At 36.0% G+C, this 16,222-nt stretch overlaps 1 protein-coding gene across 1 annotated transcript in view; it reads left to right on the forward strand.

Annotated features, from left to right (window-relative positions):
• Gtf2f2 (general transcription factor IIF subunit 2) overlaps positions 1-16,222 on the forward strand; it is a 124,415-nt gene that overhangs the window by 96,434 nt on the left and 11,759 nt on the right. The window contains exons 6-7 of the mRNA XM_074043357.1: positions 10,065-10,164; positions 15,021-15,164. Of these exons, the coding sequence (XP_073899458.1) occupies positions 10,065-10,164; positions 15,021-15,164 (244 nt within the window). The remainder of the gene's footprint in view (positions 1-10,064; positions 10,165-15,020; positions 15,165-16,222) is intronic.

The following is a 16,222-nucleotide window of genomic DNA, read 5'->3' on the forward strand; positions in this document are numbered from 1 at the left end:
GGTGGAGCTGGAACGGAAAACTAGAGTGGTTTCAGGTTCTGCCATGTGGCGTTGTGCTACATTGTTTGACTGTAAGCCTTATTTAAGCCCATTGTGAATGCCATAAATTTGTTTTAGTCTCTGATTTTTTTTTTTAATGTGAAGTTATCAGCATGAATCTGAATACCAAAGCTAGTCTTATTTTTTTTTTTTTGGCGGTGGGGGGAGGACTTCTTTTAATACTGATAACTATTACTGGGCCTTTTGATAGAAAAGCTTTCACCTCCACTTCTGGAACCATATCAAATTTTTAAAAACCATTTTACTTTCATTGTAGTTTGGAGAAAGAAAATAAAATGAAATATTCTAAACTATGAAATTTATACATTCTGTCATTCATCATCTATTAGAGTTTAAGGTAATTTTGTTCTAGAAGAGTAGCTACTTGGTCATATATTAAGGAAAAACAAATGGTTCCTGATCAGCTCAATTTTTTTCCTCAGATATTTCTACTTGTTGCCTATACTAAAATAATGACTAGAGTGTGCAGTTAACAGGAGAAACATAAGCTACAAAGAATTTCCCCTATCAGATGCTGTCCATTGCTCCTTCCCCTTCCCCATCATCACACACATGCATTCTGCCTGCAGATCCAGATTTTCGAAGAGGAAAAGCAATATTTGCTTTCATGAGGTCAGATGAGAAATCATGCCTGACTTGAACTAAAGGAAAATAATTACAATGGATAAATTGAAAGTAACCAAAATTTATAATTACTTGAACAAAATCTTCAGGCAGTGCAAATCTTAAATATCCTGTTGCTCCCAGATTCCTAAGAACCATTGTTTGGTGTGCTGCCTTCCTCCTCTGCCCCTCCCCAGCCTGGGCATCTGTTAATGCCTGCATGCAACCAGAGCACTGGGGACTAGTAAGTAATGTTACTGCTTAGGGCAAAGCTATCCCCTAACATACCTTCAAACTCAAGATTGACAAATAGATTACATAAAGAAAACATAATTATTTATTCTTTTATATATGACTTACATATGATAGTAAAAATTTTTGGACTGTGGAGTAAGATATTTATGTTTTGGACTGTTGAGTCGAGATTTTGTGTTGCCTAGCTAACAGGTTAGATATTTTCTGGGCTGCTAGTACTATACTTTTACTAGAGAAGTAAAAATTAGTTTGACAGTGTTACAGTGATTCAGGAGAAAACGAAAGCTAGACAGTAATTTTTTTTTTAAAAAGACATTTACAATGGAGTGTAAGTCTCCATTATACTGTCATCAAGTTTATCTTACTAAACATATACCAAAAATTTGTGGGTGGCTGTTGTTTCTAACAAAAATCTAGGAGAAAACAAAGTCCAGTGTAAATCATCATTTCCTTGCTTGGTATAGGCCCTTTCTGAACACATTGATAACTAATACAGTAGACATATTTTGGACACCATATATTTTTTTCAAAAGCTATATGTATTTTAAATGAGGATTACAATTACTTACCAAACTTGAAAAGATATCTGAATTGTTTTGTTATATTTATGCTGAATTATGATGTAGGTGATGAGCACTGGACAAAAATCTTGGTTGGTTGATTGATTGGTTTAGAAATGGAGTCTCAATATGTTGGCAAGGCTATCCTCAAACTTCTGGGCTCAAGTAACCCTCCTGCCTCGGCCTGCCTCCCGGTAGCTGAGACTATAGACATACACCACTGCAGTCAGTTTGGAATCTTGAATTTCCCTCTGCACACTCTACCTCTAGCAAGCTGTATGGACATGTACAAATCACTGTTATGCTATAACTTAATTAGTGCTTTGAATTTTTTATTCTCATACAGAAGAATCTAGTATCACATCTTTCATTAACATGGAGCTAATGGTGGAAGTTACTAGGTTTGTTTTGTTGTTGTTTTCTTTTGTTTTTTGTTTTGAGAGAGGACCTCAAATCACTGTGTAGTCCAGACTGGTCTTAAACTCGCTATCCTCCTGCTTCAGCCTCCTAAATGCTGGGATTACAGGCTTGTATCACCACACTTGGCTAAGTTGTTGGTTTTATAAGGCAAAATTATCACATTATATAGAGGAATTTTCTTTTAATTCTTAGCCTGAGCACCAGCTGGAATACACCCCTCTAAGAACAGTCTGGGTGAGTCCATCAGCCAACTCCTGGATTCTCCTCAGGATGGGAATGTGGAAACAGAGGTAGAAGGAATTGCTATTCCTTCATGAACACTGTAGTCTTGATGCAGTGATTATTTCCAACTACTCTCAGCACTTTGCTGCTTCTAGCAATAATTCTTCTAACCACAAGTGTATAAGGTTTGGATAAGGTTTTTGTTTTGTTGGGGTTTTCTTTGGTGGGGAGGGGTACTAGGATTTGGACTCAGCCTTGTACTTGCTAGGAAGGTGCTTTGCCACTTGAGCCACGCTCCCAGACCTTCTAGTAATAATTTCTTCTGTTTTTTGTTTTTTTTTTTTTTTTGCTTTAACAAAAAAACAAAGCAAAACAAAAAACCTTTGGGATACAGATATAACATACAGATATACATATCTATATGTTGGTTAGAGGACTGCTAATTAGTTGCTTAGTATAGATAGTATATGTATCCTTTGGTTTTGAAGAGGTTTTTGTTTGGTTTTGGATGGGGGATTGCTCATTTTTTAACTGATCCAGTTGGCAGCATTTGGTAAGTGATTTCACATAAAATCTGATTCTCTTGCATTTCCTTGACTAATCAGCAGATCTGACAATACCACACCTGCATTCCTAAGAGCAGCAGTCAGCTGGAGTCCAGGACTTTAGCCCTCCTTGGGGCTGGGCATGTGCCCTATTTGCAGTTCACCACTTACCTGAACAGGCCCCTGTAGATATTTGAGTTTGTGATTCTCTTGCACTGTCCAACAGATTTTCTTTGATGATAGAAATGTTCTGTATCTTTGTTGTCCAGTGTGGTAGCCACTAGCCACATGTGGCCCTTAAACACTTGAAATGTGACTGAAATACCTGAGAAACTGAATTCTAAATTGTATTCATTTTAATGAATTTATAGATGCATGTGGCATTGAGTCTTTTCCTTTATTAGGCCTATCCTACAAAGTGAAACATTAGCCTTTATACCTTATACATCTCTTATATGCCAAATCTAAATGTTAGCATATATTACTACTGTTAAATCTTAGAATTTGACAACCCAAATTGCCCTCTGTAAATGCAGCCTAAAATTTTTCCTCTCTTCTTCTTTTTTTTTTTTTTTTTTCTCATTTATTCAGTATACTAATAACACCTACCTATTCTGGGTCCTAAGCAAATGGGTCTCTGCTTTCACAAAACTTAGAAATAGTAAGTATTTATCCAAGTAATTTCATATTTGCTGGCTGTAATCCCTCTAATAGCTGTACTGGATAAGGATATAGTTCAATCAATTGTCAACTGAAAGCAATAAATTTTTTCATTGCCACTCAGATCCACATTCTAACAGGTTGGCATGTTACTTACTATTGCATGCCCTTTAAGAAGCTCTTTCTGTCCTATTCCCCAAATATTGAAACTTCCTACCAGTGGACTGACTGAAAGCCAGGCTACTTCAAAATCTTGTCACATTAGTAAATCAGTTCAGCCTTCACTCTAATTATTTTATTCCCTCACCTGGCCTTTGTCCCTGCCTCTGTCTCTTGCTCCCAAGCTGCAAGAACTTCCTTTTCTGTTACCTGATTTTAGAACTGCTCACAGGTAGTTCTAGTGCTCCACTGCTTTTCCTGCTTCTCTCTGACTTGGGACTTTCACCTTGCAAATGTCAGCCTCCTTCTCCCTCTTGGGAAGCATGCTTACCCCCTTTCATTGCTCCACTCTTTCCCTTTCAAAAATGGAATCTAAATCTTAAGAAAATACACATTCTTTTGTAAAGCCTGTCATTTTAAGAACAACATAAATTGCAATCAAAGGTAACTATAGCACAAAAGATAGATGAATGCTACAATATTCAATATTTTGAAATAACTCCTACATTGGCAATTGCAGGTGGAAACATTGGTTGTTCAGTGTTTTAATTCTCTTGTTGATAATCAGACTAACAAGGCAGTGTTGCTTTAGGAGTTTCTGCTTAGACATGAAAATGGTCTACATGTATAAAACCATGTATTTTTGTGTTGTTTGTAAATATAGGAGTCTGCCTTTCCCCTCTTATGATCTCATTGTCCAATAAAAATGTTATTTAGCCAGGCACAAGCCTGTAATCCTGGGAGGCAGAAAATGGGAGGATCCCAGCCAGGGCAAAAAGTTCTCCAGACCCCCATCTTATCCAATAGCTGGGCACAATGGTACATGCCTCCCATCCCAGCTATGTTGGGAAGCACAAATAGGAGGATCACAGTCCAGGCCCAACCCAGGCATAAGGCAAATCGCTGTCCCAAAAATAACCAATGCAAAAATGGCTAACAGAGTGGCTCCAGTGGTAGAGTGCCTGCCTATCAAGTTAAAGGCCTGGGTTCAAACCCCAATAGTACCAAAAAAAGTGTTCTTTATTTACTTGCCTAACAAATGTTTATTGAATACCTGTTATATGAAAAATACTGACTTATTAATGAGTAAATGATGGACTTAGTAGGTAAAATTTGTAGACTTTTTTTCTAAATCTGCCAACAATTTAGATTAGTAATTTGGCAGTTTTTCCTTTTTGATAGATCTTAACAATGTTCATTCTTTAAAATATTTGAAGGATATATGTATGTTACTATACTATGGTGTTTGTGTGTTTGCTTGTTTGTTGTGGTGCTGGAGATTGAACCCAGGGCCTCCTGCAGCAAGTACTTTACCACTGTACCACACCCGTGGATCTTTTGTTTTGTATCTTGTTTTTGAAATAAGGTCTCCTTAACTTTGTCCAGACTGGCCTCAAAGTTGAGATCTTCCTTCCTCCCAAGTAACTGGGTTTACAGATATGTGCTACCACACCAGTTTACTATCTTGTTTTTTAACATGAATTTTATGTTTTGAAGTTGAACATATATTTGAATTGGATTATAATATTAAATTGGATTATAATCTGAAAATCGAATTTCCAGTATAGTAAATAACTCTTAACAAAGTATATAATGAAGATGACCCCTAAGTCATTTTGATAAGGGTGATTATAAACCATATTTATGGCCTGATGATTGGTAACACTGACTTCATCAGAGTCTTTTCTTCACTTACAAAGAAGAACGTATGTTTGTGTGTGTGCATGCATGTGTTTATGGAATTAGACTAGTTATAAACAGGCTGATGGCTGTCAACAAGAAATTACTTGTTTTGAGCTAAGTTGCATGAGATTTCAATTAGAATCTGTGTTCTGTTATGTGGCCTTGAACGGGAACATACGCAGTGATGATCTGAGTTCCAATTGTGTTTTTGTTTACTATGAGGAAAAAGTAAGATGAGAATGTAGATAGAGCTCTTAACAATTTCCAGCACATGGTAAATGCTCCTTAAATCTCTATCTTGTCTGTTTCAGTTGTCAGTCCATTGGTGTTTCAGCTCTTAGGTCACATAATGACTTTTTTCTTCGGTGGGAAAAAATACAAGATAATACTGACTCTTTAAATAATAATCTTGAAAAGACTTGTAATTCAGTGAGTTGACTTTCACTTCCCTTAAATAGTAACAAAGTTAAATAATTTTATGTGGCCAAAGCCATACAGTGATAATAATTGTCAACCATTATTTATTGTCCAGAGGAATGGGTTGCTCTTGATACCGTTCCATATTAAATGTCTGTTATCTATTTTAATGTAAGTATGAGGCAGGAAGAAAAACTTGTATCTTTATATAAAACTCATTAAGAATTTAAAATAGATGTTAATGTCTGAGTTTTTTAACTTTTCAGCGGGAGTGGCTTTTCTAGGATTGAAAATGGAGCATCTCATTTACAGCTTTCTAGTACAATATGGTGACCCTTGTCAGGGAGAATTTTATAGTGGCACAGTCTGTCCTCCCTTCTTAGGTTATAATTGCTCAAGCCAGATATCTGAGCTCAGTTATTCTTACTGCCCTTCTCACTCTTTTACCGCTGTTCATTTAGGCCCCAATTTCTATTGAATCTGTCTTTGAATGTTTCCTAAATTTGCTTAACTTGACTCCTCTCCTTAGCATCACCCTAATCCAAGTAAATATTATCTTACCTCTGGATCAGTACAGTAGCTTCCCTGGTCTCCCAGCTCCATATGTGCCCCACATTATTCTGCAAGTAGTAGACACAGCAGTATTAAAAAATTTTTTGATTATTTCCTTGATTTTCCATTAAACACAAGATTTAACAGTATTTAAGACAGCCCATATACTCTACATGATTTGTTTCCTACTTCCTACTCACCTTTGTAGGTTTCACTTTGCATAAATCCATTTTAAAGTTCAGTTTCCTAGATGTAAACTATTCTGTAAAGCAGATACCTCTATTTGTTGTTTTGCCTTTGCTTTATTAGGTGTTTGTTTTGTTTTGTTTGTTTATTGAGATAAGGTCTGGGTATATAGCTCAGGTAGGCCTGGAACTCCTAATCCTCCTGCCTCCCAAGAGCTGGAATTACAGGCTCCTGCCACTGCACCCTGAATGTGTTTTATTTTTGCCCAAATATTTTAGTGTCTTTGACATTATAGCCCAGTCAAATAATTTAGGGACAACTTTCAAACTTCACCAACTTAAATTTTCAAGACTATAATTCTTAGTCACCTAAAATTTGAAATTACAAATTTTTAAAAGAAATGCAATTTCATTCTATTAGATTACTTATAAATTCAAGTTTAATTGCTCAGGAGTCTTATACTTTAACAGATGAGTATAATTTATGACCACAGCAGAAATTACTTTATAAATTACATTTCCAAGCACTTTCTCTGTGACTGTAGTAAATATTTAAAAAACCATGGTTTGTCCTAATCTTCTAAGAATGGGGATGTATATTCTGAATTAAAGAGTGAAGTCCCATTATTAAAAATAGTCTGGGTGCTGTTGGCTCACACCTGTAATCCTAAACCTGTGAGAGTGAGATTAGGAAGATTGCAGTTCAAGGCCAGTCCAGGCAAACAGTTCTTGAGACCCCCATCTTCAAAATAACCAGAGCAAAATGGACTGGCAGTGTGCCTTACGCGGTAAAGCATCTGTTTTGCAAGCACAATGCCCTGAGTTCAAACCCTAGTTCCACCAAAAAAAAAAAAAAAAACGGGGGCAGGGAGGTCAGATCAGTGACGTATTTAACTTCTGCCTAACACCTCTGTATGTAGTCTACTGTTCTGCTTTGTAAAACCAAATATTTCCAAATTTTATTATTTTAACCTAGATAAACCTTTTGACTGGAAAAGCATGTCAGTCGGAATCAGCCATGTTAATTTAGTACATTGTTCAGTGTTCAAATGGAGTTGCAAATTGTTCTGACACTTCATAAATTAATGTTAAATGAATTATTTAGTGTTAAACAAAGAACCCTGCTTAGTTATTTTAAACTATTCAAGGTTAATCAAAGGATTTTAAGATGTAGTTCTTTAAAAATATGTTGTATTTTCAGTCCATAGATTAACCTTTTGCATTTTGAATCATAGGATGTCCTCTTTTAATTAAAACCATAGGAGTTGACTTTTTAAATATATAACAGAAAGGTTAAATTTTAATATGAGCTCTTTATTTAAAATAAAAAGTCAGTGTTTTCCTTTATTTAAAAGATTCAATACTTTGAGAATAAATGTGGCCTGATTCTGAATGATGAAATTGGCTTTAGAATTGTTGAGTTTGAACTGAGAGTATGCCTTGTGAACCTGAATCAGGATGCAGTGGCTACAAATAACTTCAAGTGTATGACGTGAGTACACTACCATTTGTAAAATAGCTCTTACCTGACAACTGAAGCCCTTGAGGAAGTCTCACATTGTACAGGAATGGGAGCAAGCACTTAATGTAGAGGAAGGAGGCAATGCTTCCCTCCTTGAATGCTTCATACACTCAGACCAAGGAGTGAGAGAATGGAACCAAGGAAGAGAAGTTGGTGGCAACATAACAGATTACCACTGAGAAAAGCCAGCCTGAGCTCATTAGGAGATAGGATAAAGTTACAGCCAAAGACATGTGTTCAGAAACAGGCTGTCAGGACTGGGGGCCATGGCTCAAGTGGCAGTACCCCTGCAAGGCCCTGAGTTCAAGCCCTAGAGCCACCACCACCCACCAAAAAAAGAGTAATAATAGGCTGCCACTTAATTTGTTGTTTTTGTTTTGCCAAGGAGTTACACATACCTAGTTCTCCTAACATTTTGTCATTTTAAACCTTTCTAAAGGTTTAAAAGTTTGGAGAATGCACTTGTACCTTATCTTTTTGTCTCACTTGTGGGGAGTGGGATGGCAGTTCTTGGGTTTGAACTCAGGGTTTTACACTTGCTAGACAGGTGCTCTACTGTTTGAGCCATGCCTCCAGCCCTTTTTGGTCTGGTTAGTTTGGAGATAGGCTCTTGCTTTTTGCCCAGGCTGGCCTGGGCCAGGATCCTCCTATTTTAGGCTTCATGTCTTCTCTGGGATGACAGGCATACTACCACTCCCAGCTTTTTTCCATGAGATTGGGTCTCACAAACTTTTTCCTCTCCCTTGGGCTGGCCTGGAACCATGGTGCACCCTGTCAGCCCCAGCTTGCCTCTCTTATAAGCCTGAACAGTACTCCTCCAGCTTACCCTCAAAGGTACAGCTTTGGGTTAATCTTTATTCCATGTTAGTTGCCATCAGTTGTCTAAAGACTCTCTGCCTCCATCCTCAGGATTGCTGAGGTTAGGGATGGAGCAGTAAGGACTTTATCTACGGGAAGACAAATACTGCTCCATCCCCAGCCTCTAACCATCCAAGAAAGGATGGTGTTTCTTTTTCTTTTTCTGATTATAAAAGTAATACATGTTTATTATATAAAATTTAGAAAACACATAAATCTTTAAAAATGCACTAAATCTGATCTTTTCCTTCCCATCTATTATATAGTGCCACCTCTAAATAAGCAAGATGGAATTCTTTTGTTTTTGTTAGGTAGGCAGTTTTCTAACATTTTTAGTTTCTTTGTCTTTTTTGGTTGGTTGGTTGGTTGGTTTTTTTACATTTTCAGTTTCTTTGCTATGATCACCAGTTCCTTTTGGGTTTATTTCCCTTCACTGAGGTAAATCCTTGAGTACTTCTCTAAGTGAGGATCCATGAATGGTAAATTTAAGGATTTTTTTTCCCAAAATATTTTTTTCCACTCTTACTCTTCAATTAATAAGTTACCTGGATTGGCAGACAATTTTATTAAATATACTACATTTTGTACTCTGATATCCTGCTGATGAGAAGTCTAAAGGTACAATGATACCTTTTATGTCTTTAAAAATAGAAAGCTGTATTTCCCCTCTTAAAACAGTTTTTTTGGATTTTATTCACCAAATAAATTAATCAAATTTTTAAGAAGCAAATGGTTGAGTATAAGATAAAAATCCAAAAATTGCTGCTTTAAGATACATGTAATGATCACATATGCTATACATAGTGTCATGTATTTTATAACTCTTTTTCCAAAGGCAGTATTTTGAGTTACATTTTAATTCAGATGGAGTTCTGAAGTAGTTCTAGACCAGTGCTGTCTAGTAGAAGTTTCTGTAATAATAGAAATATTCTATACCTGCACAGTCCAGTTAGGTAGCCACTGGACTAAGGTATTCTTTTTATTCACCTTTGTTTCCTATCAGTGAATATATGCTCCAAATTAGTAACGGCACTAATTTTAGACCATAATTTAAGGCAATTCATTTTAACCTGCAAATTTTTTTTCTAGAAATTTAAACCTGTTTAGCTTCTTGCTTTTAGTATTTAAGCTTTGTCTATACAATATAGAAGTAAGCTATAGAATATAAGGAAGTATTTGTATGTTTAGCTTATGGGACTGGTTTATACATTTTTGTCATACAGTCAGTGTTTTTAAGTATTAAGGCTAGTATAATACTCTTAGATTACCTGTTATAAATTACTCAGTAAGGTGAATTTTAGAAATAACTCTACAGGTTTCACTCTACTAAACAAATGTTTTAATAATGCATTCTATATTTCAGATTGCAAATAGAAGAGTCTTCCAAACCTGTAAGGCTATCCCAACAACTGGACAAAGTTGTAACAACAAATTACAAGCCTGTTGCTAATCATCAATACAATGTAAGTCTGTGTGTGTGTCTCTCTCTCTCTCTTCAGTGCTACATCTTTATTCTTTTCTATATCACAGACTCTTGGGTTTTGAAAGGACCTCAGGAGTAATGAACCTGGCCATGTGGTGCTTTAGAGCCTGATCCATACTTAGGAAAAAACGTGATAATTTTCCAAGCATAGAAAAGATGCTTGTTCCATATCATAGCTATACAAGGAGAAGGCAACTACCCTCCTTTTTTTTTTCTCCCCCACAGCAATTCACAGAATCCAAACTACTCTTGTTTTTATAAAGAAATAAAACACTTCAATTCTGAAATGACAGTTCAGTTCAAGCCCTGAACCTTTGTTATGGTTGTTATCATATAAATGAGTCATTAGAGTAATGAATCATATAATAATCTTTTATTGAGATTTTGTTTACATAAAAACAAAGACAGACTATATAACATTGTATATGAATGTTTAGTGATTGTTTTCTATGGCAGTGTATCAAAATGGGTGGGGAAGCCTGCACAGGCTTGTAGTGTGGTATAATAGCAGTTACAGAAATTGTCTAAAACTTTTGTTATTTATCAGAAGGGAACATTGATTTTCAAGATATTGACAGAATCAACATAGTTCAAAAGGAATGACTTAGAAGTGGCATAATCAACCCTTAATAAAAAAACTTAAACCCCATAATGTTAGAATATATTCAGAAATTTGCAAAGTAGAGCTATATAAATAAGAAGCCCAGAATTGCATTCATTCATTCATTCATTCTGTGGTGCTGGGGATTGAATGCAGGACTTCGTGTAGGCTAAGCTAGAAATCTACCACTGAGCTGTAACCCTAGACCCTAGCATTTCATTTTAATAGTTGTGGTTCTTTGAATATAATTTTTAGAATAAAAATTATAAGAAAAAATTTTATGCCAAAAAAATGAAAGAGATGAAAGTTTGTATATATACTTGTAAAACTATGTCCCTGCTCTGTTTCTCAGTGCCGACAAGCCTTCTTCCACTGAGTTGTACCCCAGCTATCCCTACATTGGATCAGAAAGAAATCACCTCACATTTCCTCCCAGAAATTTTTTCCCCATGTGGACTGACCCTGAATTCTTACACAGCTCTATGTTAATCAATCGTTTTTTAACAAAAGAGTAGAAATTGTGTAACACTGAGAAGTTCACTGTGGTGCATTCACATTTTCATTTCTTTCAACTTTTTAGGTTTGGTGTTAAATTCAGAGATTTATAGATTGTAGTACCTATCATTAATACTAAAGCAAGTGTATATGAAGAAGAAAGTGAAAAAACTGATACCTCTCTTGCTTCTAAAATGATCTCTTAGGCAGGTGCCAGTGGCTCCTGCCTTCATGCTAACTTCTCAGAAAGCAGAGATCCGGAGGATCACGGTTCAAAGCCAGCACAGGGCAAGTAGTTGGCAAGACCCTACCTCAAAAATACCCAATACAAACAAGGGATGGTGGAGTGTCTCAAGTGGTAGAGCACCTATCTACCAAGCTTCAGACCTTGAGTTCAAACCCTAGGACTGCAAAAATAAAATAAAAATAAATAAAGTGATCTGTTTACCAGTTACTCTGTGAAGTAGAAACAGGGACAAAGGAATCAGATCTGGCAAGAACTTGGCTCTTCCAAATGGAAGTTATCAATATCACTTTAAATATGGCTTGTCACTCCCTGTCTTTAATGATGACTCAGTTGTGTCTGTCTTGGAAACAGAAACAAGTCTAGATATATAGAACAGAAAGGGATTTACTGAAGGGGATTTGTTACAAATGTTTTATGAATACAAAATGGAAGTGCCAGAGTTGCCAAAGGGAGAAGGTTTGTTACCAGAGATCAGAAAGCTGCCACAGCAGAAGATGCTTCTGCCAGTACAAAAGAAAAATAATCTCCCTCCTACCTTCATTCTCCCATTGACAGAACAGCCAAACCAACTAGTCAGAAAATCTTGGAAATGTATTTTATCCCTTTAATTTTTATTTAATATATACTTTGTAATATCAATATATTAATACGGAAGTACATTTTTATAATTAACAAAGATACATAATTTTATAGTTCATAACTTTTCTGCTAGTAGAGGTATTTATCAAAAAAGCATACTTAGCAGGTGGGTGCCAGTGGCTCATGCCTACCTAACCACTTGGGAGGCTGAGAATGGTAGGATTGATGTTCGAGGCTAGCCGAGCAAATAGCTCACAAGACCCCCATCTCCAAAATAACCACAGCAAAATGGACCGGAAGTATAGTTCAAGCATTAGAGTGCCTGCTTTACAAACACGAAGCCCTGAGTTTAAAACCCCAGTCCCACCAAAAAATGTAAATATATTTAGCATATATATATTTAGCTAATGTGTAAGATTCCTTCCATCTCCCTGCATTTCTAAATCTGAGTAACGGTGCCTCATGTGTGTGCTTTGGTTGACTTATAGATATCATTAGCATCCTTACATGTATTCTATAGTCCCTTACCATCTTTCTCATAAGGGATCATGTCCTCTGTTGTCTAGGTAGTAATTCTCAGCATGAACTTTATACCGGAATCACCCTAGAAGCTTTTTTAAAAAATGAAAATGCTTCCAGAAATTGATTGAATTGATCTGATGTGGACAACTACTAGCTTAAGGAGTTTTTTTTAAGCTCCATAGATAAATCTAGTATGTAGCCACTGATCTGAAGACAGCCACTTTTTATAGTTCTATCTGCCATCTGTTGAAGAGGGGTCAAGTCATTGTACCTGGGAGGGACTAGACTTCTTTCATCCAAGACTAGCATTTTTAAAGAGTATCTTCTTGTCTTTGTTATTGTCCCTGCCCCTTCCCGCTCCTCTCTCTCTCCCTTCTTCTCTTTCTTCCTTACCAGGTTTTGAACTCACAGCCTTGTACTTGCCTACCACTTGAGCCACACTCCAGCACCCTACCCCCTGCTTCTGACTGAAACATGATTTTTTTTTCTCTAGTTCTTTGTCAGAAAGTGACAGAGAACTAGGAAAGCTTAACTAGAAAACTGTTCAGTTGAAGAAAAAGAATTGCTATATAAAATCTTGAGGTAACTCCCAAGAACTAGAAAGAAAATTTAGTTTTATGCATACTCTGTTTTCTTCAGTGTGACAACCAATTGTGTTAGTCTCAGAACCAAGGTTGTTGAGTTTTGGAGCTTTTGAACTTTACTGATTAAAATAGCTGCCTAGGACTATATCATAAAGGATTTTCCATCAGTACTTATTATTGCAATATGTAGTATAAGAATCCTACATGCCTTTTCTACTTGAATTTGCACACTAACAACTGACCGATTCTACAATTCTAAAGTATTAATTTCCTGCGAAGAGATGATGACACACCAGGCAAAAATAGAAGCATTTGTGGAGGGGAGGGGGAAATAATCTTTCATAAGGATTTAAAACACAAAACCACGATAGTCAAGGCTGTCAAGATCACTTCAGAAGTTAGATTAAAAAGCCTTCACAACGACTTCCTTGACAAAGCAATCAAAGTATTTCTGCAAACAACAGCCTAGGAATTTACAGACATCTGAATTAAAATATTTTAATTAGTAGTGGGTGGCATTTATAATTTTAGACAGTGATTAAGGTTTCATTAATGACAGTTGAACATCTCAGTACCACACCCATAATGGATTTTGGGGGGAATTGTAAAATTTATAACTGGAGACTAAGCTTGAAGTACTTTCTGAATTGACATGACATTGGCTATGCAGTTATCTGTGGTCTCTTGGGGACAGATAGAAGATCAGGAACTAAAATTTACATAAAACCAAAACTTTCTATTCCAACACCTATGAGGAATGTTTTGTATTGGCTGCTGATAAGTTTCATATCTAACTGCTTTGACTACCTTTTCATTCCAGTGCCTGAGCACCAGTGAGAAACAAATGTGCAAGGAAAAATGGTTAGAAAGAGAAGTAACATTTCAAAACAACAGTCTTCTCCTAGGTAGACTAGCTCATATCATTTGTAGTTTATTTGCATAATTAATCTTATTGTAGTACTAGCTTGTGAGTAAAATATTAAGATTACCATTTCTACTGTTTTTTGTTTTTTGGTGGTACTGGGGTTTAAACTCAGAGTCTCATACTTGCTAGGCAAGCGCTGTACAACTTGAACCACTCTACCAGCCTACATTGCCATTTCTATATTGTTTAGTTTAAAAAAAGAAAAGTTACTTCAAGGACCTTAATGTTGTCCTAAGTATAAGACTAAATATTAATAACTTAATGATTATGGAAAATGTTTTAGTCCCTTTTTATAATTGCACGTACACTAAAACTATTTCCCTGATACCACAGAGAAGAATTTGAATTATGAGCCTGTCTTAGACATTATCAGAAAAGATTTAACCAATCTTGCTTTAAAACAATTTTTTCTGTAAGTTATCCAATAGTATAGGCTCTAAGGAAAATAAATAGATGTTGTGTTTCTCTTGTTTCTTTTAAATAAATGTAGGGTTAATTTTCTAGTACTTGCCAATCTACATCTACTACTTAAGCTATTTTACTGTATGGTGGTTAGTCAAAAGTAAAGGAACTGCAAGTTTCTGGTTTCTAATCCCCCCAAGCTAACCCGAAAGAAAGCCTACTTGAAGGGAAACACGTGTCTCATAAAGCTTCAGGAAATACTCAAAGTGGTTTACAGGTCAGCATTATTACTATTTTAGGGCCTTGAAGGTTTGTGAGTCCTGGGAGCAGCATGGACCCCATGTTCTGAGCCCCTGTTCAGAGGCCTGCTGCCTCGAGGCTTCAAATCTAGCAGCTCTCAGATGACTGAAATCGGTGCCTGTGTGTTTGCCATGAGCATGTTGAACTGATGCTTTTTCTTTCTTTTGCTTTTTGCATGTAGATTGAATATGAAAGGAAAAAGAAAGAAGATGGAAAGCGAGCTCGGGCTGATAAGCAGCATGTCCTAGACATGCTATTTTCAGCCTTTGAGAAACATCAGTATTACAATCTTAAGGACTTGGTGGACATCACAAAACAACCTGTGGTAAGTACATGTTCATATTGATCCTTTAAATATGTCATGCTTTGTTAACATGTCATTACTGAGAAATGTGTCCTTTGTGTATAATTAACTTCACATTCACTTATACTAGTGACAGGTTATGTCAACACTAAGGAAACATGCCTTAATGCAACTATTGTTTGTAACATCGGCTTAATTATTTTGGATTTAAAATATATTTAATATTAACATTTCCATGTGAAGAAAAGAAATTTCTTTCCTTTTGATTTATCCTTGACATTAAGACCGAAGTCTTTGTTTTATATTTCACTTTCTTAACCTTTCGCTTTTTTATTAAGAAATTAAATTCCAAAGCTCTAAATGTTTTATTTTTTCAGTGCTGGGGACTGAACTAAATATTTTTTAATAGAGAAGAAGAAAGTGCTCATGCTGCAGTATTATCAACTCATCTTAATGATTTCATTCCCTTTGGCATCAAAGCCATAGAAACAGCATTCCAAGCTAGATTAAAAATTTTGAAAAAGAATAATTCATTAGCTAAGCTGTGTTTCTTCTGGTTTTAATGAAATTTACCTTCATTATTTTTATATATAAATATATCTACATGAAAAGGCCATTCCAGAAATTCTTAAAGGAGACATGACATTCTTATGGAACAAAACATACACAAAGTTAGATGTGGGAAAAGAAGCACTTGTAGAATAACATTCTAGTGCTACTAGGGAAAACAGTATCTTTGCCTTAACATGGGATATGAGGTTTATTCATTTTTCATCAGAGGAAAGGAATTATAAGAATGCCTCTGTTTGGGATGGGTGTATGGTGGTACACTTCTATAATCCCAGCACTCAAGAGGCTGAGGCAAGAGAATCACAAGTTCGAGGCCAGCCTGGGCTACATACATACACTGTCTCAAAAGAAAAAAGTCTCTATTTTGATTCTTTAGATAATTAGTATATGGTAGTACTTAGTGAATCTCTTAGAATAGGACTTCCTGACCATAATCAAGGATGAGCTTTGGGGAATCCTGAATATGTGCAAAAATATTTGGATTTTTCTAGGGAGCAGATCACTAGATT

The sequence above is a fragment of the Castor canadensis genome, chromosome 10 (assembly GCF_047511655.1).
Source record: "Castor canadensis chromosome 10, mCasCan1.hap1v2, whole genome shotgun sequence".
Lineage (NCBI taxonomy): Eukaryota > Metazoa > Chordata > Mammalia > Rodentia > Castoridae > Castor > Castor canadensis.